This window comes from Linderina pennispora, assembly GCF_002104995.1.
Source record: "Linderina pennispora strain ATCC 12442 chromosome Unknown DL89scaffold_1, whole genome shotgun sequence".
NCBI lineage: Eukaryota > Fungi > Kickxellomycota > Kickxellomycetes > Kickxellales > Kickxellaceae > Linderina > Linderina pennispora.
The window spans coordinates 2,187,338-2,209,556 of record NW_024468249.1 but is presented as its reverse complement, the minus strand read 5'-3'; the positions used below and the strand labels follow the sequence as shown (position 1 = coordinate 2,209,556).

Sequence of the window (22,219 nt, the reverse complement as noted above, 5' to 3'; positions counted from 1 at the left end):
GCAGGTGGTTTAAATAGCGGCTGATGCTGGTGTCTCAGAAGCTCTGCCGGGTGGTAAAACTCGACCACTGTTCCTCTCGGAGCCCTCACGTGAACTATAAGTGTGTCAAGCCTAAAATTTTTCCCAAGACTAAAAAGCTCGCCACTCAAAGCCGTTGTTGATCCTTCTCTTTTTAGCTCCCTTTTTTCGCATTGTTGTCCGTTTAGCAGAACATAAAGCAGAATGGTGTCAGGCGAACCTGAAAAGAAGCGCGTAGCCCAGCCTGCCGACGGTGATCATGGATTTGTCGAGACGAAGAAGGCGCGGCACGAAACGGCAGAGTTTGACGCGCGGGCCTGCTTCCGGCCTGGGCTGTTCGACACAGTGGACGAGCTAACGCAGCAGTTCAGCTCATCGCAGCCGTACCGGCACGCGTTCATCGAAAAGTTCTGCGACGAGGAGCTGCTGCGCGGTGTGCGCTCGGAGATGCTGACGCGTCTGCACTTTACGCTGAAGGAAACGGACATTCTAAAGTACCACCAGTCGGGGGATCTGGCGAATCTGGATGGGCTCCCGGAGGAGGAGAAGCGGCAGCTGCCACACCTGCAGAAGCTGCGGGACGCGATCTACTCGCAGGAGTTCCGGGACTTTGTGTCGACAGTAACCGGATGTGGGCCGCTGTCGGGATCGCGCACAGACATGAGCACGAATCGGTACAAGCAGGGCGACCATCTGCTGCTGCACGACGACGTGATCGGCGACCGGCGCGTCTCGTACATCATCTATCTGCCCGATCCGGAGATCAACGATGGGGCAAGCTGGCACGCCGCGGACGGTGGGCACCTGGAGCTGTATCCGCGCGAATCGGATGCATCGTGGGCGCCAGCAGTCAACCCGACGAAGCGCATAGCGCCGCAGTGGAACCAGATTGTGTTTTTCACGGTGTTGCCCGGGCAGAGCCACCACTCGGTAGAGGAGGTGGCAGGACTGGGCAAGGAGCGGCTCAGCATCCAGGGCTGGTTCCATTTCCCGCAGCCCGGCGAGCCCGGATATGCGACCAACCAGATGCAGAAGCTGTGGGCGCACGGCGAAGTGTCAACGCTCAGCCAGATCGAAGCCAAGGCGCAGCGCTCGGCCGTGCAGTCCGGCGATGCCTTTGCTCCCTACAGCTCACCAGTCGATGATATCACGGAGCTCTCTGACAGCGACCGCACGGTGCTGCAGAAGTACATGAATGCAGACTACCTGGGCAATGAGATCATGGCGCAGGTGGCCAACAAATTCGCTGACGACTCCAGCATCCAGTTGGCCCATTTCCTCAACTCTGCCATAGCCAGTCCTCTGGCCGAGCTGCTGGCACGCATCGACGAGCACGACGGCATGATGGGCTCGCATATTCCGCCGCACGGCACCGGCGAGCGCAACCAGTGGCATGCTGTCGGATCGCCGGTGGTGCGCCGGTACATGCGCCTGAATGCTCCGGCCACGGCCAACACGCCCGAATCCACCGGGCCCACCGATGACGGGGCGGTCACTGACACTGAAGACGAAGCGTCGCGGCTGCTGGCGGCAGTGCAGGAGGAGCTGTTTGATTCGGGAGCGTTTGCGCGCTGGCTCAACCGCATTACGACGCTAGCGCTTACGGCACGTCGCGGCATGGTGCGCCGGTTCCGTTCGGGGCTCGACTACACGCTGGGCACCCCCGACGGCTCCACCGGCGTCATGCTCGACGCGACCCTGGCCCTGGCTGCCAGCCAGGAAAAGTGGGCTGATGGCGTCATTGGCGGCTACCAGTGCTACGTTGACGGCGGCGATGGCGACGAGGCCTCGAATGACGGCAGCGTGTATCGCCACACCGAGGAGGACGGCATTCTGCTCACGACGCCGGCTGCCTGGAACACCCTCAATCTGGTCATGCGCGAGCCCAGCGTCGTCAAGTTCATCAAATACGTCAGTGCTGCTTCGCCCGGGTCGCGGTGGGACGTGGCATTCGAGTACAAGGTGCAGGACGATGACGACGACGACGAGTAGTCTGACGGTATATTTGAAACAAATGTCATAAAACGTACATGAATGCTCAAAAGTTCTCCTTGTGGAACACAAACTTTGTCTGGATCGACCGCAACTTCTTGGACCACCGGTTCGTGGTCTTGCGCAGCGACCGGCCCATGGGCTTGGGCCCGCAGAAGAACACGCCGATGTCGGTGTTCGGGTTGCGCTTGCCCACGTCACTGAATATGTTGTCAAAGTTCGGCCGCCCAAAGTACGTTGGGCTCTGCACGAACCCTGTGATCGGATCTGCTGCCTCCGAGTCATGGTACAGCGCAATGTTGTTGATCTTGTCCACCGGCATCTGCCCTGTCAGGTACGTGCGGATTTCCAGCGTGTCGCCAATATCCTCCTCGTCCAGCGCTGCCAGCAGATCCTGGAACCACTCCAGCGACTGGACATCGCGGCATACCCACAGGAAGTACACCTTGCGCACACGCCGCATACACGGCGGCGACAGTAGCTGGTAGTACATGCTCTTGAGCACCGACGCCATCGGCGTCACGCCAATTCCGCCGCCGATGAGCACCACGCACTCGTAGTCAAACACCTGCTGCGTCGGCGCTCCATACGGCCCGTCCACCAGAATCCGCGGCAGGCTGACCAGCGGTGCACTCTGCACCACCGGGTTTGGCGCCACAGTCCCTGACAGCCGGAAGTCCATCTCGGGTGGCAGCCGGTCCAACAGCACCTGGCTCTGCCGCCCCACGCGCGACCACGGCCGCGACTCGCCCGACCCGCGGTGATGGTTCAGCGGGTGGTACATCGTCTGCACCCCAGGTTTCGGCAGTCCCGACGCCGGGTCGATCTCGCCTTTCATCATCAACATCAGTCGCTCCTGGTCCGCCAGCGCACTCAGCGTGTTCAGGTTCCCTGGGTCCGTCGGCACATTGCGCGCCCGCTCCAGCCGCTCAGTGACGCCTGTCGACGCAACAGATGGTGCTGCTGTCCCCGGCCGCGTCCCCATGCCAAACAGCGACCCACTGTCGTTTGCGTCACTCACCGCACACGCCCGCAGTGCCGCCACCAGCTGCCGCGTCCAATCGCCGCTGACCCAGATGTGCAGCGTCAACTCGTCCTCCTCCGGCGCGCTCGTCAGCGTGAACGGGTGCCACTGTAGGAGTGAGATCGACGGCACGTTCAGATACACATACTGCCCGACCTGTGCGTTGATACCGCGTTTCTCAATCCGCAGCTCAATCACGTTCGACGGATGCTGAATCACACTCAGAATCCGCGGGTACCGGAACCGCGACCGCATGAACCGGTACAGCCGGTCCAGCACATAGATCGACCCTGGTGCCACAAAGTACCACTGGAATGACGCTGCACTGCCGTGCAGAAACAGTAGCGGCACAATCGCCAGAAACAGATGGTGCGTGTAATAGAACACCTCGTGGTACCGCCGCCGCACTGCCGGCACCGATGACACGTAAATGAAAAAGAACGCAAACCACAGCAGGTGCCCCGTGACCCCCAGCCGGTTACCAAACAGCTTGCTGGCTAACGTCACCTTGCCACCTGATTTTTTGACTGTCTTGTTGAACTTGTAGTAGAAAGTGGCCACATGCGCGATGCCCCACACTGCAACTGAATACGACGCAATCTTGTGCGCATGTATGTTCTTCTCTATCGATACATACCGCGAAATAAACGTCCGCCGCAGGAGCTCCAGCAGCGTCGGCGACATGAATATGAATATCATCGCAAAACTGAACATCAAGCAGCACATTGTGCCGTCAGTGAATCCGTTCAGGTGCCCTTGCTCCTTGCTAACCTTCGCCCACCGGCACCCCATGATGATGGCCTGCAGCAGTAGCCACAGTGTTATAAAGAAAACCCGTCGCAGCGTGATGTCCGGCATCATCGCTGTATGGCGGAACCGCCGCCGACTCTGTCTGAAATCCATTGACGGCGCAACGGCTTGGCTGTCAAACGCATGGTTGCTGGTCAGGATGTCGGCGCGCGATATGCGCTTGCCGCTCATAAACTTGGTGTCGCTCATCTGAATAGAGTGGGAGAAAGGTGCTTGGTCCAACAGTATCTGTGCCAGCCAGATCCGTACGGGCGATGAGAAATAATAATGAACGTGAAAAGCGTGGAGATAGATATGCGTGAAATGGAAGAGAGAATGAAAAAGGGTGCTAGCAAAGCCAAAGAACGACACTCGACGAACTGGCCAGAGCTTATAAGCGACGGTCTGTCGTGAGAATCGTCGCCGAGTCAGGCGGTATCCCCCAAAGCCAAGCACGAGAATGAATATGGCGCGACCGCTTAAAGGTTGCTTTTTTTTTAACCACATTGTCCATCTCTCACATCACCACACGGAGCGCGCGTGGTTGGCCGAACTGCACCTCCAATTCAAGTCTCACATCTTGGCTGTGCAATGCTGCTTCTGCAGGTTGAGTGTGTGCGAATCACTTTCCCGCTGCCAGCCAAATAAACCGAATGTTTGTAGCCTTTCAGAAACCATACTGACAATAGTCACCACAGTGGCTTGAGCGCAGAATGAACAGCAGGCAGTGTGTTTTGGACTACCCAGACTACATTTTCCAGCATGACATCATTTCTAGCGATCGACATCACATTCCATTCGCCGCCTGCCAAAAATAGATGCCAAAACCTTTTTCTCTTTCTGTCCCAAGGAGTCGCTGGAGTTCATTGTTTCTGGCACCCGACCGTATATTTCGATATTGAGCTGAGTCGCCGGATCGGCCGGGAGGATACTGGTGAACAGCGCCAGAATTGGCTTTATTTTTGTTGCTGGTCACCATCATGCCTGGCTTTTGGAACATTCTGCTGCACCAACTAATATTTTAGGAGAGCGAGGTAGGCCTGTTTATCGTGAGCCATGCAGCTCCATGCCGGGACTCGGTGCCAAACATGCACCGCGTAGTTGAGCTGCAATAAGAATATGCCAGGTTTATATAATCATTTGGTTTATACTGCGCGTAGAATGGCATTTGGTGAGGTGTCAGGAAACCTAGTGCTACGCTTGACTGCTCATCTTCCTTCATACGCGAGTATCTCTCCTATTTTAATGTCTGTAGGTTGACTGGTGTGCGGATGCTGTCTACGAACTGTAGACCCTCTGATGCTAACAACCCTGATAGCATTACTCCATTTATTATAGCCCAGACCAGATTTAACTACGACACTACGTGATCCGCGTCTACACCTTGCCTGTTAGGGAAATCCTATCACCCGCAAGCACCTGCTTGTAAGTTTTTCTGCCGATGCCTTAGACACTAATCTCCTTGACCTCCAAGACATTCCTAAACAACTTTAGTTCTGTTGATTCTTCTCCTGATATCCGGTCTGGGTGACAATAAAATACCGCAATAGATGGCACAGGGCTACAGAAAATACACCATAGATTTTCCGGCATTTCTTCAACCTGTCTTTACTCTTTTGTTTGAAGTACATTTCTTTTAGACCAGCTGGTGTCTGTCCAACTATCTTGGCACTGTGACTACAGTGTGTGCAAAGTGTGTTTAGTGCAACTGCCTGGGTTGCTGCTGTATGCAGCCACCAAATTAAGGAGGCTACACGATTCTTGCTTTGCTGGTGTACTGTATGGCGGCTGCGGCGGCCTTAATTTGGAGACCCCATACATCAATGATTCAGGGCGTTGCAACAGGCACCATGACACAACCTCAGCAGCCTTCCGGTTTGCACTAACTCTACCCTGCTTGTTACAGGCGTGCTTTGTATTTTGCTGAAAAAGCTTCAGCGTTAAATATGCTCTCTGTTTTTGCATATCCATAGTTGTTCTCAGTTACAGGACCTCTCCCCTGCCACTCATTACCATCAATTGGTAAACCAGTCCTTAGGGAGCAGTGGTCCCTTCTGGATTCTTTTCCATCCATGCGTATTCCTGATTCCAATAACACATATCGTAACCTCTGCTGACTATCTTTGTAAACAGTACTGTTGACACTCTTGTTGTGTCTCTGGCCTCTCGTACATTTGCAGTGTAACTTGATGCTCTTTGTCTGGTGACTGGCATGAAGTTGCATCAGTAGCCTAGATGTAGCGCGCACAAGGTTATCACTTCAGTCCTCGCTCGGTTCTCTTCGGTCTTGCTCTGCACAAACGCGCATGCTCCTATATTTCATTTTCTTTGATCACCGCTTCAAGCCAATTGCGCTTGGTCTCATCGGATATCTTCCTTTTACCTTGTCCCCCAAAAATATTTTTAACTAATTCGTCACTAGCTAATGCTCACAGCAGCTGGATGCACAAAACCAGCGATCGGGACGATCTATGGGTACCATTCGTCGCCCATTGGTTGCAGCGGATGCAGCCAGACATGCATTTTCACACACCTCCTGCGCATTTCCACCGATAAAAGGACAAGTAGACGGACAATAAACTGAGGGAAGAGTCTCCGTGCGGCTGCACTGCGAGTATAAATTACGTCCGCCACCAATACAGCGGCATGGTCTGCTTCTTAATCCCACTTTCACCTCTTCAACTTTTCTCATTAGCTTAAAAATGGTTGCGTACAACAACAGCGCAAACTCGTTCACAGCGCTCGTCGATAGCCAGTCCATTCTGACCCTGTCCGAGTTCACACTCGAGTCTGGTATTACACTGCACGACGTGCCCGTCGCCTACAAGACATGGGGTCAGCTCAATGCTGCCGCAAACAACTGCATGGTGATCTGCCACGCACTGACCGGCTCTGCTGATGTCTCCGACTGGTGGGGGCCCCTGCTGGGTGCTGGCCGCGCATTTGACACCAGCAAGTTCTTTGTCATCTGCTGTAATGTCCTGGGCAGCCCGTACGGCACCGCATCGCCACTGACAAAGAACCCAGAGACCAGCAAGGCGTACGGCCCAGACTTTCCGCTGACCAGCATCCGCGACGACGTCAAGCTGCACCGGACCGTGCTTGATCTGCTGGGCGTCAAGCAGGTTGCTATCTGCATTGGCGGGTCGCTTGGCGGCATGCAGTGCTTGGAGTGGGCCATGTTCGGCCCAGAATACGTGCGGGTTATCGTGCCCATTGCCACCTGTGGAAAGCACTCGGCGTGGGGCATCAGCTGGGGCGAGGCCCAGCGTCAGGCCATCTACAGCGACCCAAACTACTGTAAGTACAGATGGAATTGCACCATCCCTGGCGCAGATTGCGTGCTTGCCCGATGCAAGGAGCGGCCGTGCATAATCTCGAGGTGATATTGTGATCTAATTTGTCGGTTTTATTTATAGGCGATGGCAATTACACTGCAGACAAAAAGCCCGATCATGGCTTGTCGGCGGCTCGCATGTCCGCATTGCTCACATACCGGTCGCGCGACTCGTTCGAGTCTCGCTTTGGCCGCAAGATGATGACCACAGGCAACGTCAAAGTGTACAAGAGTGTCAACCTGGTCGATCCGGCCACTGATACCAGCTCAGAGTCTAGCAGCAGCGACAGTGAGCCGGCACGGCTCACCACAGGTGCCGATTCCCCGCGCAGCGCCATGGACGACCGGTCGTCATCCAGCATCTTCTCTGCGCAGAGCTACCTGCGGTACCAGGGCGACAAGTTCACCAAGCGGTTCGACGCCAACTGCTACATTGCCATTACTCGCAAGATGGATATGCACGATCTGGGCCACTGCCGCGGCAGCTATATCGGCGCTTTGAAGACGTTGAAGCAGCCGGCTCTGGTGGTCGGTATCGAGTCCGACGGCCTGTTTACGATCAATGAGCAGTACGAGCTGGCTGAGCACATCCCCAAGGCGCAGATGGCCACCATCGACTCGCCCGACGGCCACGATGGGTTCTTGCTAGAGTTCTCACAGCTGAACCGCCTGATCCGGTCGTTCGTGCGTGACCAGCTGCCAGAATTTGCCTCCGAGGACGCCGATGTCAATGCGCCGTCCGAATTCGTTATCAACAAGTCTAGCGTGTTTGGCGAAGCCGAGGTAGACGTGATGAAGTGGTAGAATGGTCTTTTCAAATACATTACATTTTTCTGTAGCATCCAGCAACCGTGCTTCTGTACAGTAGGTACTGGTTGGAATACTCCCGCTGTCCAGTTTTCTGGAATGGAGCCAAACAGTAGGGGGACAGACCCGCCATCACTGCTGTTTTGTCGTGGTGCACCAGTGGCGGCAGCGTCTTGCCTGATATAGTGTGTGGTCTGACTGTAGCCCAGCGGGGTATACTGGAACCTACACTAGCGCCCAGTTGACTCCTTCATGTGCTCTGCCAGGGCTGGTACCGGTTTCTGCAGAAATGAATGGGAGCTGGACAGGAGGAGCACAGTGCTGCTTCTACAGCCCAACCATTTGCCCCCAGCAGGTGCATGAATCGGTCGTCTCACCACTCGATGCAGCGGTTGTTTACGGGCGATCTTTGCGCTTTAAGCGACAACAGGTGAAATGTGGTGTCCAACAGGGGCATCTCTCCTCGATTTGTCACCATTTGGCGGAGCACAGTAGCGGGGGTTGGCTGGGAAATCCGAAACCTAACATTCTGCCAGCAGGAGCAAAGGTTCCTCAACCGGTCCATTTCCACAGCCGTGGGCTTCCTTTTCCTTTCTGCGTGTTATCAGCAGGCTAAAAAAACATTTAATAGTCGCTTTTGCACTTTCCTTTTGTTCTTGTCCAGGATTTTTTGTTGACTCCACACGACCCCATCTTCCTTATTTCCCCGTTCATATTATCCTTTTTCCCACCTATCCTATTTTGTTCTTTTATAACCGCAAAGAAATTCAGAATGCAAAACGGCAATCAGTACACAGACTATCCGGCGCCGGCAGGAGGCGGCACGCAGCTCCCGCCAATAAGCACTAGTCTCGGCCGCCCGCCGCCGCCCCGCATGGTGGCACCGCCGCCCACAGTGAAGCAGCAGCACCCGTACAGCTTCGGGTTTCACACCAGTTCAGTGACTGAAAACGCACAGACGCAGCCAGAGCTGTATACAGAGGTGCCCAGATTCTACCCGGGTCCCAGCGCCCTGCACCACCTGCACCAGCGGCAGCGGCAGCAGCAGCAGCTCCACCAGCCCCCGGTAAAGCTGCTGCAATCGTGCGACAGCTGCCGACGGCGCAAAATCAGGTGCTCGGGCGAGAAAGCCAATGTGCTCGTCGTGTATCCGGTACCAGGAGGTGTGCCATTACAGCCCGCTGGCCACGCCCAGGAGAAGGGCGGGCAAGAAGATCAAAACCACCAGCTCGGCCACACCAATAGAGAGCCCCCGGATCCATCCACCGCCATCGCGGCTGCAGCAACACAAGCACGGAGAATGCGAGCAGAAGCGTCGAGCCCTCGGAGGCGCCGTCGGGCAGTGGGGCTGCGACCGAGGATGGCGCGGCGTGGAGCACCGAGGCATCACAGATGCGCAGGGAAATCCAGGGGTTGGCAAGCAAAGTCGATCAGCTGAGCGGCAAACTTGACCAGCTGCTGGGATTGGCTGGCCACAAGCGCCCGCACGCCAATAGCGTGTCCGAGTACGATGAGGAGGAAGATGAGGAGCAAAGGGCCAGTACAGCGCCATCCGATCCTATGGCTGGGCTGGATCCGGTAGACCAGCGGTCCATCGAGGCGATGATGAATATGAGCGAGACCTGGCCTCGAGGACCACCTGATTGATACGTTCTACGCCAACGCCGAGATAAACATTGTGGCGGTGGTGCCACGCAAGATGTTCGACCGGCTCAGGCGCGAGGGCCGTGTGCCACATCCATGCTGAATGTGATGCTTGCCGATGCCTGCCGGTTCTCGAACCACCCGTCGCTGGAGGGCACAGGCACCAACAAGATGGGGGTGCGCAACCGGTTCATTGAGCGAGCATACAAGTCGCTGTTTGAGTGCCTCGAGTACGACTCGGTCGAGCACTGTGTAGCACTGCTGCTGTTTGCCATGATCATCTCGCAGGCGGGCCTGAATCGTGCGTGGATTATGCATTCGCTCAGCTCGCAGATGGCCATCCGCCTGCGGTTCCACGCCCTGGACTCGCCCATGAGCACGGCAATGTTCCGCGACGACTCGCCGGTTGACCTCGAGTGGAAACGCCGCGTGTTCTGGCAACTGTACACGTACGATGTCATGACATCGACGCTGAGCGATCTTCCGCAGTGCCTGTCGATTCACGACGTGCAGTGCAATGCGCCGACGCCGCTCGATGAAAACACTGCTTAATAACGACAAGAGCGGGCTGGCGATGCTGGGCCCGGCGCTGGTGATGAGCGATCGACCAGGACATGATTACGCAGCAAATCGATATTCTGGCCATCATCTACGACATCAGCATAATGCAGTGCCGTCTGAATCCCGAGAATGAGATGTTCCCGGCCGAGTTCCAGGTCATCTATAAGCGTGTCGAGGAGTGGCAGGACAAGCTGCCCTGGTTCAAGGTGCTGGCCCATGGCACAAACGAGGAGATCGACAGCACTTTTGCGCAGGCGCCCGGCCGGCTGTTTTTAGGACTGATGTGCGAGTATCGCTGTGCTCTTTATGTGCATGATCAAGGATACGTGGCTGCCATCCGCCCGCGCCATGACCGCCAAGGAGGAAGAGACGCTGGTGTGGGCACGCTCGCAGGCCGTGATGTCTGCACGCCTGGTGCATCGTGTGGTGCCGCTGATCCGGCGCACGCAGCTGCGCGTCATCAACCCATTCGTCTCGTGCATCGTGTTCCAAGCCTGCATCGTCAGCATGTACTCGTGCGCCTGGCAGTCCGACCCCAAGCACACAATGGATGCCATTGACCATGTACAGAACGGCCTAGAGTACCTCGAGTATGTAACCCCACGGTGGGGCTTTGCCAGCGTCATGTCGATGTCCCTGCGCACGCTGATTGTCGACCGCGGATTTAGCAGTGGCGGCGAGCAGAGAGGCAGGAGAGACAAAAGCGAGACGGACAATCCGGCCGCTGCCATCGCAAAGGCCGTCGATCGCATGCACATGTCAGTAAGGAGAGAGAAGGAGGCGCATCCGGAGCGTCCGTTTATGCCGACTCCGCACTTTGACATCTACCATGCCATGGGGCAGACCAAGTTGCACCAGGTGCAGGATGCAGCAATACCTGGCGACCCGATTCCTGAGGACGATGAGGCCGCGCAGTGGGAGCGGATCCTACGCACCAGCAGCATTCCTGATGCAAACAACCAATAGGTGTCTTTTTTTCGCTAGAGCCAATCCAACAGTCAGGCAAGAGCTGATCCTCATCATGGGGCTGTCGCGTATAAGCAAGATTTCACCTGAAAGTAAAATCGCACAGGCACCAGCCTGTTTGACGGGATGCGGGGCTCTCTCGAATGCATGTGGTGCTTGCTGGTAGATTTATTTTCAGCAGACTCGTCCTATGCATCCGAGAGACCGCTGCTTGAGCGCTAATCCCTTTTGGATAGATCTTTACCTCTCTATGTGACTTTATAGTCCAAAAGTGTCCGACTGTCCGCTAGAACCTTGTTAATTAGTTGAAAAACTGAAGCCCTTTTGACCCTCGCAGCGAGTATGCGTGACTCGCTCTGTAAACTCTTAGCAAACAGCATTCTTTTATGGCCGATGGATTCAGATCCTAAGGTGACAGATATATCTCAAAAGCACTCGAATAACCGGATCCAGAACCTTGGTTCTACTAAAGTACCACTCATCTCAATTGCTTCGCATTTCATAGATGCAGTAATGTAAAAAACAAATAACAACTTCCACATCCCCGGCACCTAAACTTGGAACCATGAACTTAAGCCGGTGAGGGTGATAGCAGGCTGTCCGCACGGCCCGCAATCGATCTCATTTGTTTATGAGTGCTCAAAAAAGGAACCATTGGCTTGCTGGCCAACATATATCCTACATATAAAAGCGGCCTTTCCTGTGCCATCCACCTTTTCTAATACCTCACCCCTTCCCACCCATTCCGACTTCCCTACAAACTCCTCTACATTCCGTTATCTAACTTTCGTAGCTGCCAGCCATGGCATACCTTGGTGCGGGGCTCGACTCGGCGATGCGTATCGCCAACCACTCGATGGATACATCTGACTACGCAAGAATCACCTGCCCTGGACAGTGGGATGAACCCCACCACTGCTCTGCAACCTTCCGCGATAAACATCGTTATACCATACCTACAGGCTGGTTGCATCGGGCTCTCTTTGGGGGCACATACCTCCTGCTGTGCCAGACAGACAAAACTCTTGCAGGGTTCTGCTACTGACCCCGCCCCTGATGGCCCTGCTGCCACCTAGACTGCAGGCAAGCAAAGAAGTACTCGGCTGCTGCCAGCAATGGCGAACCAAAGCAGCATCGCTAGCACCGATCAAGCACCAGAGCAAGCACCAGAGCAAGTCTGCAAGAGTAAATTCTTTTTTAACTTTCCAGACAATTGCTATCGCCCTGTGACAGACTCCCTGCCACATTATCGACTGTCTAAATCTTACCGACTAGCCAAGCTCGCAATGCGAGCGCCATAGGTCTAGCACCTACATGCCGACAATGATAACAAAAGAACTACACAGTGCAATGGAGGGCAGTTTGTTGCAAAAGATACTTGGTCGTCTCATTATTTTTAGAGAGGAAATTAATAGCAAGAATGAGGGAGAGAATGAAGGAGAGAATGAAAGAGAGGAAGGAGCCGCAGCTTCTCTTATTCCGTTCTCCACACTCAGACCCTGAAACACAGCACATGCAGGCTTAGAGGCAGCAATGCATTTCCTTCATTTACCAGGATGATATATTCATCAGACACCCTGATGGGCGGCTATATAGGCAACCACCAGCATCAATGCCACACCCAGAACTCTTGTGCTGGTGCTCAACACACTCAACACTTTCGGCTTTAGAAATGAGGGCTATTCAGAGTGTAGGCAATAATTCCGTCGAGTGTGACTATTAGCGAAAGGCGGTGAAAATTTATAAAGTGTACGGGGGTGTGACATGTGAAAAAATGGGTGTTTTATGCGTGCTGGCTGGCCAGGCTGACCTGCTTGCGGTCGTTCCAAAGGTCGATCCAGCTCTTGACCTTCTCGTACACCATGAATGTGATAGCCTGGCCAGGTGCCACGCGCAGCACGCGCGGTGTAAGACCCCGGTAGAAGGCCTTGTATCCCTCCTTCTGTGCGATGTCGCGTGTGACCGTGACGAAGCGCGTCCATCCCGACTCGCCGGCGACAGATGTCGACTTTTGGATGCGGGTCTTGATCGTGTCGATGGGCGCATTGGAGATCGGGCCCATGGCGCCGCTGACACCACCGAGAATCAGATGCTGGTATGATGGCAGCTCATCGAGACCCTGCAGCTGGCGCGCAATCCGCTTGAACTCCTGGTAGAACGTAAAGTTGACAGCCTGGTTGGTTGCCTGGCGCAGCGCGGTCAGCGCCACGCCCTTGTAGAGCGTCATCGGGCCCTCCTCCTTGATGATGGTGAAGGCGGCATGGATGGCGTTGCGGTACTTTGGCACGTCCTGCGGGTCGACGGTCGAGTGCCGCTGCGCCTGCAGCCGGATCTTGATGACATCCATCGGGGTCACCACAGCCACAGCCTCGGTGACACCGGCACCCAGACCCGCCAGGAACACGCCGGATGTGGCGACCTTGCCGGTCTCATCGGCCAGCCACGACTTGTACAGCTCAAAGCTCGAGAACCGAATGGCCATCTTGGGCACGATGCCCGATACAACTGCGCCCAGGCCCTTGTACAGCGCTAAGATGCCCTCGCGCTGAACGATGCGCTGACCAACGCCCAGGAACGACTTGGGCAGGGGCGCCGCGGCATTGACCGGTGCCCGACGCATGTTGTTCAGCTGCATGCGCACCTTGATTGTGTCCAGCGGGTGGCAGCAGAGTGCCTCGGCCAGTCCGGCGGCGCCGCCAGCGAGCAGATGTGTGGTCAGAGTCTTCTTGTTAGGAGCGGAGGCAGTGGTGGTCTTGGAAGCCATTTGCGAGATGTGTATAATATTACAGAGGGGGTAGAGAGAAAAAGTGCAGTGACTGCTTTTTGTGAATGAATGGAGTCTACCTGCCACATGCCGACCCGAGAGTCCTTATATACCTGCCCAGGCCTTGTCGGGATACGAAGCCATGACGGCTTTTTCTCCAGCCAGCGCCCATTTTCACAAATCCGTGATAAGGACCTTTTTGCTCTGCCCTCATGCTGGTGCATGAGAATCGCTTTATTTTTTATCTTGCCTGACAAATTTTCAGCTCAGGGCAATGTGACTACAAATTCTCCTATCTTGCAATCAAGCGACTGTGCTGCACTCGTCCAAGGATGCCACAACGGACGCCTGTAATTTTCCGAAACCGCTATTTGAGTCCTGGATGCCGATCTCTCCGGAGCATACGATTTCCCACACCCAGTGATGCGAGAGCGCGGACGCCGTCCACATACCAAGGCGCGTGTGAAGCAAACGCTGGCGTGTCTGGGAAAGTTGTCGTGGACCTTCTTTAGCAGTGCATTTCATCATCATCACCATCACCATCATCGATGGCCACGCATCGACCACCGCCTTGCTGGGCGCCTATTTCGCAGAAGACATAACCGCCGCATTCTGTATTATCCTTGGTGACTTTTCAAGCAAATATCCTATCGCGGCCGTTTTCCCTCTACCTGCTCGTAATCTTCAGATGGCTCTTAATCTCTGGGCCAAAACCCGCAGGCTCCAAAAGGCTGCTGGTGACTCGGAGAATTCGACTTATCTATATCATTAGCTCCGAACCACATGCCCAAACAAGATGGGCTGCAATCAGGAGCAGCGAGGGCAGCGCTTTCTTTTGTGACTCGCTTTATCCACACGTGAAACTGTTGCGGCGCGAGGCACCGATTTTGCCCAGAGCAAATAATGCCCATTTAGGAAGGTGGGCCTGATAGCGAGAACAGGTTTTTTTTTATTTGTACAGAAAAAATTAGTCGTCGTCCTCGTCACGACCGTTGGGCCCGCAGCAGCGGGAATAGAAATAGCACTGCCACAGGATGAGCAGCTCGAAGCCCAGAGTGCCCGCAGCACCAAACAGCCACGGCGCATACGCAATCAGATACGACTGCTCGGTCGAGTAGGCCAGAATCGACAGGCAGTACGTGACATTGCCGATGACAGTGAAAATAAACATGCCCGCCGACAGCCCCTCGGTCGACTGCGCGGCAAAGTTCCAGGCAATCTGGGGAATGTAGGCCACAAAGAACAACGCTGCCGACATGTAGCCAAACACCTGCGACACCATGTCGGTCAGGTCATCCGGGTAGCTCGCCAGCACCACGCGGGTCACCACACCCGACCCCACCAGGAGCACCAGCGTCAGTACTGCAATCAGCGTGGCCTTGACACGCTTGCCACCCATGATTGGCCGCACGTGGTCCTCGTCCGGCCCACTAGTGGCAATTGGCTCAACCACGATGCCGTGATCCAGCAGCACCGCGTGCTCGGCTGCCTGGTACTCCGCCAGCCGGCGCTTGGTCGCATTCCTCCCCGACAGCCGGCATGCCCGCCGCCCGCGTCGCACCAGCAGCGGTTGGCGCTCGGCGCCCTCGGGCAGCTGGGAGTCGCCAAAGGCGTCCTCGTCGCCCTTGCGGTAGCAGAACATTTGACCCAGCAGAACCACGTCGGTGAACACGAAATACAGCGCAATCAGGATCGCCGGCAGCAGCAGGCGACCAACGTACGCGCCAAACCAGTCACAGAAATCGCCAGCGAGCCACATCATGATGAATCCCAGCGACAGGCCCTCGCTGGACTTGCGCTTATAGTTGAGGTACAGCTGTGGCAACAGAACCAGCAGCCAGCATACAAACGAAATGTAGCCAAACATATCCGAAAGCATTGCGTTGGAGGGCTTCAGCGCCTGCGGATCAGAAGCTGCCTCCTGCAGGGCGCTGAGCATTTGTTGTCGGTGTGTCGTCAGCAGATACAAATTCATTTTTAAAGAGTGTGTAAAGGGTTTGTCGCAGGAGAGTAGTAAACAAAGAAGTGAAGTAAAGAAGCGAAAGAGCAGCTGCGTGGAGGGAGACCCCTTTTCACTGGCGCTGGCCCGTACCCCAATAGTACCCACCTAAAGTGGCTTCCCCAAGGGAATGCCCGACCGATGGGGAAGGGTCGTCGGTTTCTTGGGTTGTTGGATATCCTTGTGCCTCGGCCGCATGCCTGCGTATTTACGTGGCTATGCTCATGCCGCACATGCCGCTCATGCATGGTGGTTGAACACTACACAATATTAACCCCTGCCTTCCTCTTTAGCGAAATTCCACTATTTCCTTTTTTTTCTGTACTATTTTGGCGAAATGCGCGGCTACACTGACGACGAGCACAAGCCCTTATTGCCGGCTACCACGAAGCGCACGGGCTACTGCCCACCGCCCGCACCGCTATCGCCCGAGGACATTATCCAGCGGCGGCGCTCTCTGGGCCTATCTTCTGTGTACTCGGCCTCAAACCACTCGCAAACCAGCATCAACTACAGCAGCATCGAAGCAACAGCATGTATCGACGGACAGAAGCATGTGTGGGAGAAGGCAGATCGCAGCGAGGCGTGGTGGTTCTGCTGCCGCGGTGATCATGAGATGGACGGGTATCGAAAATGTGCCAGGTGTGGAGTGGTAACGAGCGAGTGAGGAGCGGCTTGTGCGTCATCATTATGTGCTGGTGCTGGTGCTGCTGCTGACACACTAGAACGTCTGTGCGAAATCTCCGCTCTGTGCCGACTGTTCCAGCGACTCGGTTTTTCAATTGTTCTCTCGACCCGGGGGAGACCGGTTCGAACCGAAGGAAGAGCCACTCCCAGCAGCATCCCCGAGTGCGGCTATGATGACAAATTCTACCGCCTTGTACGTTCCTGGATGGCAAACCGCAGCATGCAGCCCCATTAAACTGAAGAGCGCCATTTCTGCAGCTGCAGCTTGGCAGCGGGGTCGGTGGACGCAGAGCACACATTTCGCCGAGAAAATGGCGAAGAATATTTTTCTGTGTTCCTATGCCAGCCGAATGTTTTGGAGTAGCGTGATGTGGAAGGCAGCACATTTGCCAGTCCATCTTGAGAAAATTTTTGGGCAGATCGACATCCTTTTACTCAGCAAGTTCCTTTCCAGTGCGCACTGGCGAATACGGCAATCTGCTCAACCCTTCTGTGCAAGTGTGCTAGCTCTCATGAAGCGAGAGGCGGACACAGTGGAGTGCTTTGCGCAGATATAAAAGAGACGCAATGTTCCAGTGCTTTTGTGGCAGGATACTTATCTGACACATAGTGTTTTCTACCTTTCACTAATCTGCCCCTTCATCCCCCGCCACATCTGGGCGCTATATGTAATCAATTCGTCGGATATCCTTGCTAAATATGACTACTGCTGACGACTACGGTGGGACCACGATGACGCGGATCGTGCGCAGGTTCAACGACTTCCGGTGCACGCCTGCAGCAGTGCTTTTGGTATCGACCATGGCTGTGTTTGCCGACACCGTTGTGTACGGCCTCATTGTGCCGTTCCTGCCCGACATTCTGCAGGAAAAGCTCGGGATGAGCAGCTCAGCCAACGGCATTCTGTTTGGATGCTTTGGCGTGGGTGTGCTGGTTGGCGCACCAGTCTCAGCCTACATATCTGATCGCTACCACATCCGCAAGTGGCCCATGATAATCGGTCTGCTCGGTCTGGGCGCCACTAGTGTTCTGTTTGCGCTGTCGAATGCGTTCTGGGAGCTGGTTGTGGCGCGCCTGGCGCAGGGCGTGTCATCGGGGATCACGTGGGCCATTGGTCTGGGCATGATCGCTGATGTGTACCCGCAAGACTCCATTGGCAAGGCAATGGGCATTGCGTTTTCGGGGTTCACCGTGGGATATTTGGGCGGCCCGGTCTTGGGCGGGTTAATTTATGACGCAGGCGGCGTCCATGCAATTGCCATTTTCGTCGCAGCCATCACTGTGGTGGACCTGGTGTTCCGTCTTTTGCTGCGCGAGCCCACCGATGTGAACCTGGCAGTGTCTCGGCAGCAGTCCCGGGTCAGCCTGGCAAGCGCGCAGCGCGAAAAACTGCTGAATACCGAAGGTGCAGCCGATCATATTGTGCAGGCGCCTGCAGACGTGCAGTCCGCGCACAATGGCGAGGGTAGCAAAAAATCGGAAATAAGCTGTGCCTCGGAGACACAGCAGGATAGCACGGAGGTGTCGGTCAAGAGCGAGGAGGCAGGCGAGCAGCCAGAGCGGCGGCGCACGACAATGTGGGACCTGCTCAAGGACTGGCCGATTCTGGCCTGCTGCGTTGCGACCATCACTGTGACTGGAGCCTCGGGCGCATTTGAGCCTGTGCTGCCCATCCACCTGAGGAACGACTTTGGCTTGAACGAGAAGCTCATTGGTGTTGTGTTCATTGCGCTGGTGGTGCCCAATGCCATCGTCGGCCCCATTGCCGGCAGATACACCGACGACGAGCGGGTGCTGAACAAGCTGGCGCCGTACGGACGCTTTGGATTCATGATTATCGGCTCGATTTTAACGGCGGTCTCGATAGCCTTCATCGGCCTGCCGCGCAACCTGGCCGGGCTGGTCGTCAACCTTGTGTTTTGCGGGCTGCTGAATGGCGTCGCGGCAGTGCCCATCATGAGCACTATGGGCGTGCGCGTGCATCGGCTGGGCGGCGACGCCTACGCCAAGGTCTATGCGCTGTTCAACATTGCCTACAGCGTCGGTGTCATCATCATCCCGACCATCCTGCCGCCCATCATGAACGTGATAGGGTTCGCCGGGACCATGGGTGTGGTGGCCGCGATTCTGGTCTTTGGCGCCATCATCTTGGCCATCCAGCCGACGATCTGGGTGTACAAGTACGGTCGAAACGCGTTTATCGGCGAGAACGCCAAAGCATTTTTGTAGTCTCTGCGTCCCCTGGATTGGGATTCTCATAAACGTGTGTTGTCCAAATGATCAGCAAACTCCCACTTTTCTCTTTAAGGGCCATTGCTGGCATGTGTGGGACCCGAGCCGATCCTGAGGGAGCAGCAGAGCGTTTTCGCGCTTTTTGTGAGTCAGGAGCTTGCGGTCGGCAAAGTAGTGCGGTTCGGCAAAAGCCCGAGTCATGTGCTGCAAAGGAGAAAGCCTTCATGTATTGTCCAGCTCCAGCTTGCATCGTTTGGGTGGTAGTAGGCTTTGGGGATGGAGATTGTCTGCCTTTTTTGAGTTGGCTAGCTCCCTCGCTCGCATGCTGAGGGCCCCTGTTTTATAACCGGCACCCTCGGCACGCCCACGCCCCTTCCTCGTCGCCATCCTGCTGCTCCTCCATCTCAGCATTTGTTTTTCCCGCACTCTTAGCCATGACCGCCGATACGCGTGACCTCGCCGAGCCTCTGGTAGTGCCAGAGCCATCCAAGACCGCAGCCCCCGACAAGGGCGAGAGCACGACCAGGGTGGGCTTCAATGTGCTGAATGCTATTGTGGGCAGCGGCATTGTGTGTCTCCCGTACGCACTGCATAACGCCGGCTTCTTCTTCGGTGTCTTCATGCTCGTTGTGATTGCCGGGCTCTCCCAGTTCACGCTCTACGCTCTGGTGCGCACTGGGACGCGTACAGGCACTGCGCATTTTTCGTCAGTGACTGAGGCTGCGCTGGGCAGATTTGGCTACCACGCTCTGAACGTCAGCATGCTGGTGGACATGCTGGGCACGGTAATCCTGTATCTAATGCTCATTGGCGACCTTGTCGAGTCGCTGGTCCAGATCTACGCGCCGGTGCAGGTTTCGCGCGGCGTGCTACTGTCGGCCATTGCGATTGTTGTGATCCTGCCACTTCTGTTTTTCCGCAACACCGGTCCGCTGGCTCAATTCTCGATTGTCTCAGTCCTGTGTCTGCCGTATATCATCATGGTGGTGGCTATGCGTGCACCCCTGTATGCCGGCGAGTCTTCCGTTAACTTCGATGTCTTTGGCCCGCGCATTCTGCCTGCCATGGGCGTGCTGGCCTTTACGTATAGCTCGTGCCATGCGGCGTTCCCCAATTTCCTGGGTCTGCGCGACCGGTCTATCGGGAATTGGGTCCGGGCGTCGGCCGCAGCCACAACTGGTGCCACAGCCATCTCGATGGCGTTTGCTGTGACCGGATTCCTGGCCTTTGGCAGCTCGGCCCAGGCCAATGTGCTGATGAACTTCCCCGATACCGACAACTGGGTCAACTTTGGCCGCCTGCTGTTTGCCGTCACGATGGTGCTGACCACGCCCATGGCATTCTACCCGGTGCGCGATACTCTGACCGAGATCCTGAAGATCGATCCTGAGCGCCATGCCGTCAGCACAGTCTACGAGTCCACATGCACCGTGGTGGTGTTTGTCATGTGCACCGCTGTTGCCATCGTGTGTCGCGACTTGGGTCTGGCCTACGAGCTGATCGGGTCGCTGACTGCCAGCGTCATCAACTTTGTCCTGCCTGGGCTCGTCTACCTGTGGGCTGGCACTGATGTTTCGGTGGGCATGATCTTGAGCCGCCAGAGCCTCGAGAGCGCGCCGCTGCTGGGCGGGACTCCGGTCAGACTCACTGCCTGGAGCCTGGCCAAGTGGGTGGTGGCATGGATGGTCGTGCTATTCGGCTTCTGGATAATGGTGCTAGGAACGTACAATATCCTTGCAACCGCTTAAAATTATTTTTGAAGAGCAAATGTATTATTTTCAACTACAGTGTTTGTCAAACACGGTTGTTTATGACATGTACTGCATGCCTGGAGGCAGCTCAAAGACTTGGTTGTCTGGCGGAATCATGATATTTTCAGCCGTAGGGTTCAGGTCAGTGGTAGCGCCTGTCATGTCGACTGAGAGCACCAAATCCTGGCATCCCTGCACATACTGGGCATAAACGGTGGTTGCGTTTGGTACAACAACAGGAGCATTTGAGGGGACCAAAGGATATGTCTCGAGCTTGGGTATCTCCTTGCACGATTTCTTGGCTATACAGTCGACGAAGCGGTGGGCCCTCTTTTTCCGGTCTTTCTTGCCACGGGCTTTCTTGACCACACGCCCATTCGCCTTGTCCAGTTCTCTCTGCTGCTGTTTCGACATCTCCCGAAAGGAGAGTTTCTCATCCTCAGTCATTTTCTTCCATGCGTCAGTAATAAGCTCTGTTATTTTCGATGCAGACAGACCGCTGTGCTTGAATTTGCCAATGACCGACTTCCGAAACAGCATATATGCGTTAAGTGCGCGCGTTTGGCACTTTAAAGGCCGCGGAATTACCAACTCAGATGGTGCTAGCTGCGAGAGGTCTGTAGGTAGGATCAATGCGCGTTGAAGCGGAAGGATTGGTGATGCAGCTGCGCGTACCAGCTCGGGTGTGCTGGGGGATCTTGTCAATATGGGTGTGTTTGGAATATTTGAAAAGTAGCTGGGTAGATTGGTGGTTGGTAGAGGCTGGAAGGTTAAACGACTTGGGTCAGCAGATGCAGACAATGGAATGTGGCTAAATTCATATAAAGGGGTGTGAGTATGAATAGCGGGTATAAAGCCAACAGGTTTAGGCAATTGACAGATATTAGTGTAGCTACATGCATCAAAGTTAGAGGTGTTGGGTGTGGTCATTATAAGCGGTGTTTGCAGTAATGGTGAGGAAAACTCGAGAATAAGGGATGAGTAATATATGCAACTTTGAAAAAAAGGCCCAACCTGAGTGTTTTAATGGTTTCCACTTGTTGGCTCTGTTGGAAGTGTTTGGCTTGGGAGTGTATTGTTTTATTGATTTTTAGAAAGAGCCGGTTTCCAAACCTGGTGCATGATGCATGCATGTGCATTTATCATGTGGCGAGCTAGAATATATGAGCTTTTTTCCCCCTTAGACTTGAATTCAGAGACCCGCAGAGAGCTTTTGGAGATGTGTCTCTTGATTGTCGCCCATTGCTGATCATTATTCAACCATCCTAGGCTATATTTATTCAATTTCGAATTGATGTTATGATAATCGTGCAATTTCCTTTACAATCCTCAGTCCTTTTCTTGGTAAATGTTCATTTCACCAATCACATTGAATATGACCGTGACACCAACTCGGCACTGCGTTCATAATTCATGATTGTGTTTCTGACAAAGTGTCAATCTTCCTTTCAGCACAAAACTTGGAGTAAATCCCGCTGTCCGAGCAGTAGGATATGGCCTTCATGCCAAAGAGCCAAACCAATTCAAGTATGAGTAATAGTGAGTGCTCCATGCTGACACTTAGTAAGAACAAAACCATGTTTACCCAGTATTTCCGCAAGCAAATCAGGAAACCCATTCGCACTGAGCCGGATCTCTGTACCATGAA

The 22,219-nt window shown here is 54.9% G+C and overlaps 14 protein-coding genes across 14 annotated transcripts; 8 read left to right on the top strand and 6 right to left on the bottom strand.

Annotated features, from left to right (window-relative positions):
- Positions 1-159: 159 nt before the first annotated feature.
- DL89DRAFT_231993 (uncharacterized protein) lies at positions 160-2,004 on the top strand (the record flags this gene model as incomplete). Its single annotated transcript, XM_040884918.1, has 1 exon — positions 160-2,004. A coding segment is annotated over exon 1 (1,782 nt), but the record flags the coding sequence as incomplete, so codon positions are not given.
- Positions 2,005-2,207: 203 nt separating this feature from the next.
- DL89DRAFT_254365 (uncharacterized protein) lies at positions 2,208-3,826 on the bottom strand (the record flags this gene model as incomplete). The annotated part of the gene is made up of 4 exons (XM_040885267.1): positions 2,208-2,210; positions 2,261-3,634; positions 3,672-3,740; positions 3,806-3,826. The coding sequence occupies 4 exons, from the start codon at positions 3,824-3,826 to the stop codon at positions 2,208-2,210; spliced, it is 1,467 nt and encodes a 488-aa protein (XP_040747754.1).
- A 1,961-nt stretch (positions 3,827-5,787) lies between these two features.
- DL89DRAFT_264389 (uncharacterized protein) lies at positions 5,788-6,207 on the bottom strand. The gene has a single exon (XM_040886226.1). It carries the CDS (start codon positions 6,035-6,037, stop codon positions 5,858-5,860), a length of 180 nt encoding a protein of 59 aa, XP_040747753.1. The 5' UTR covers positions 6,038-6,207; the 3' UTR covers positions 5,788-5,857.
- Positions 6,208-6,492: 285 nt separating this feature from the next.
- Positions 6,493-7,980, top strand: DL89DRAFT_277190 (homoserine O-acetyltransferase). The gene is made up of 2 exons (XM_040889426.1): positions 6,493-7,123; positions 7,243-7,980. Exons 1-2 carry the CDS (start codon positions 6,526-6,528, stop codon positions 7,962-7,964), a joined length of 1,320 nt encoding a protein of 439 aa, XP_040747752.1. The 5' UTR covers positions 6,493-6,525; the 3' UTR covers positions 7,965-7,980.
- Positions 7,981-8,635: 655 nt separating this feature from the next.
- Positions 8,636-9,556, top strand: DL89DRAFT_18562 (uncharacterized protein). The gene has a single exon (XM_040883955.1). The coding sequence runs from the start codon at positions 8,740-8,742 to the stop codon at positions 9,403-9,405; it is 666 nt and encodes a 221-aa protein (XP_040747751.1). The 5' UTR covers positions 8,636-8,739; the 3' UTR covers positions 9,406-9,556.
- On the top strand, positions 9,557-10,321 carry DL89DRAFT_18549 (uncharacterized protein). Its single transcript, XM_040883953.1, has one exon. It carries the CDS (start codon positions 9,708-9,710, stop codon positions 10,161-10,163), a length of 456 nt encoding a protein of 151 aa, XP_040747750.1. The 5' UTR covers positions 9,557-9,707; the 3' UTR covers positions 10,164-10,321.
- On the top strand, positions 10,322-11,448 carry DL89DRAFT_18550 (uncharacterized protein). The gene has a single exon (XM_040883954.1). The coding sequence runs from the start codon at positions 10,479-10,481 to the stop codon at positions 11,136-11,138; it is 660 nt and encodes a 219-aa protein (XP_040747749.1). The 5' UTR covers positions 10,322-10,478; the 3' UTR covers positions 11,139-11,448.
- Positions 11,449-11,877: 429 nt separating this feature from the next.
- Positions 11,878-12,310, top strand: DL89DRAFT_264386 (uncharacterized protein). Its single transcript, XM_040886225.1, has one exon. The coding sequence runs from the start codon at positions 11,941-11,943 to the stop codon at positions 12,181-12,183; it is 243 nt and encodes an 80-aa protein (XP_040747748.1). The 5' UTR covers positions 11,878-11,940; the 3' UTR covers positions 12,184-12,310.
- A 396-nt stretch (positions 12,311-12,706) lies between these two features.
- On the bottom strand, positions 12,707-14,046 carry DL89DRAFT_277189 (mitochondrial carrier; the record flags this gene model as incomplete). The annotated part of the gene is made up of 3 exons (XM_040889424.1): positions 12,707-12,817; positions 12,949-13,863; positions 14,020-14,046. The coding sequence occupies 3 exons, from the start codon at positions 14,044-14,046 to the stop codon at positions 12,707-12,709; spliced, it is 1,053 nt and encodes a 350-aa protein (XP_040747747.1).
- An 823-nt stretch (positions 14,047-14,869) lies between these two features.
- DL89DRAFT_273775 (PQ-loop-domain-containing protein) lies at positions 14,870-15,781 on the bottom strand (the record flags this gene model as incomplete). Its single annotated transcript, XM_040889105.1, has 1 exon — positions 14,870-15,781. One exon carries the CDS (start codon positions 15,779-15,781, stop codon positions 14,870-14,872), a length of 912 nt encoding a protein of 303 aa, XP_040747746.1.
- A 390-nt stretch (positions 15,782-16,171) lies between these two features.
- Positions 16,172-17,137, bottom strand: DL89DRAFT_18529 (uncharacterized protein). Its single transcript, XM_040883949.1, has one exon. It carries the CDS (start codon positions 16,984-16,986, stop codon positions 16,408-16,410), a length of 579 nt encoding a protein of 192 aa, XP_040747745.1. The 5' UTR covers positions 16,987-17,137; the 3' UTR covers positions 16,172-16,407.
- Positions 17,138-17,371: 234 nt separating this feature from the next.
- On the top strand, positions 17,372-18,760 carry DL89DRAFT_204619 (MFS general substrate transporter; the record flags this gene model as incomplete). Its single annotated transcript, XM_040884052.1, has 2 exons — positions 17,372-17,914; positions 18,089-18,760. Coding segments are annotated over 2 exons (1,215 nt in total), but the record flags the coding sequence as incomplete, so codon positions are not given.
- Positions 18,761-18,903: 143 nt separating this feature from the next.
- Positions 18,904-20,607, top strand: DL89DRAFT_264382 (uncharacterized protein). The gene has a single exon (XM_040886224.1). It carries the CDS (start codon positions 19,255-19,257, stop codon positions 20,566-20,568), a length of 1,314 nt encoding a protein of 437 aa, XP_040747743.1. The 5' UTR covers positions 18,904-19,254; the 3' UTR covers positions 20,569-20,607.
- Positions 20,608-20,619: 12 nt separating this feature from the next.
- Positions 20,620-21,578, bottom strand: DL89DRAFT_18525 (uncharacterized protein). The gene has a single exon (XM_040883948.1). It carries the CDS (start codon positions 21,499-21,501, stop codon positions 20,629-20,631), a length of 873 nt encoding a protein of 290 aa, XP_040747742.1. The 5' UTR covers positions 21,502-21,578; the 3' UTR covers positions 20,620-20,628.
- Positions 21,579-22,219: the final 641 nt, after the last annotated feature.

Coding starts and splice junctions, on each gene's coding strand:
- DL89DRAFT_264389 (XM_040886226.1), bottom strand. CDS start 6,037: ATGCCAGTCACCAGACAAAGAGCATCAAGTTACACTGCAAATGTACGA.
- DL89DRAFT_277190 (XM_040889426.1), top strand. CDS start 6,526: ATGGTTGCGTACAACAACAGCGCAAACTCGTTCACAGCGCTCGTCGAT. Junction 7,124..7,242: donor CTACAGCGACCCAAACTACT/GTAAGTACAGAT, acceptor TTTTATTTATAG/GCGATGGCAATTACACTGCA.
- DL89DRAFT_18562 (XM_040883955.1), top strand. CDS start 8,740: ATGCAAAACGGCAATCAGTACACAGACTATCCGGCGCCGGCAGGAGGC.
- DL89DRAFT_18549 (XM_040883953.1), top strand. CDS start 9,708: ATGCTGAATGTGATGCTTGCCGATGCCTGCCGGTTCTCGAACCACCCG.
- DL89DRAFT_18550 (XM_040883954.1), top strand. CDS start 10,479: ATGTGCATGATCAAGGATACGTGGCTGCCATCCGCCCGCGCCATGACC.
- DL89DRAFT_264386 (XM_040886225.1), top strand. CDS start 11,941: ATGGCATACCTTGGTGCGGGGCTCGACTCGGCGATGCGTATCGCCAAC.
- DL89DRAFT_18529 (XM_040883949.1), bottom strand. CDS start 16,986: ATGGACTGGCAAATGTGCTGCCTTCCACATCACGCTACTCCAAAACAT.
- DL89DRAFT_264382 (XM_040886224.1), top strand. CDS start 19,255: ATGACCGCCGATACGCGTGACCTCGCCGAGCCTCTGGTAGTGCCAGAG.
- DL89DRAFT_18525 (XM_040883948.1), bottom strand. CDS start 21,501: ATGACCACACCCAACACCTCTAACTTTGATGCATGTAGCTACACTAAT.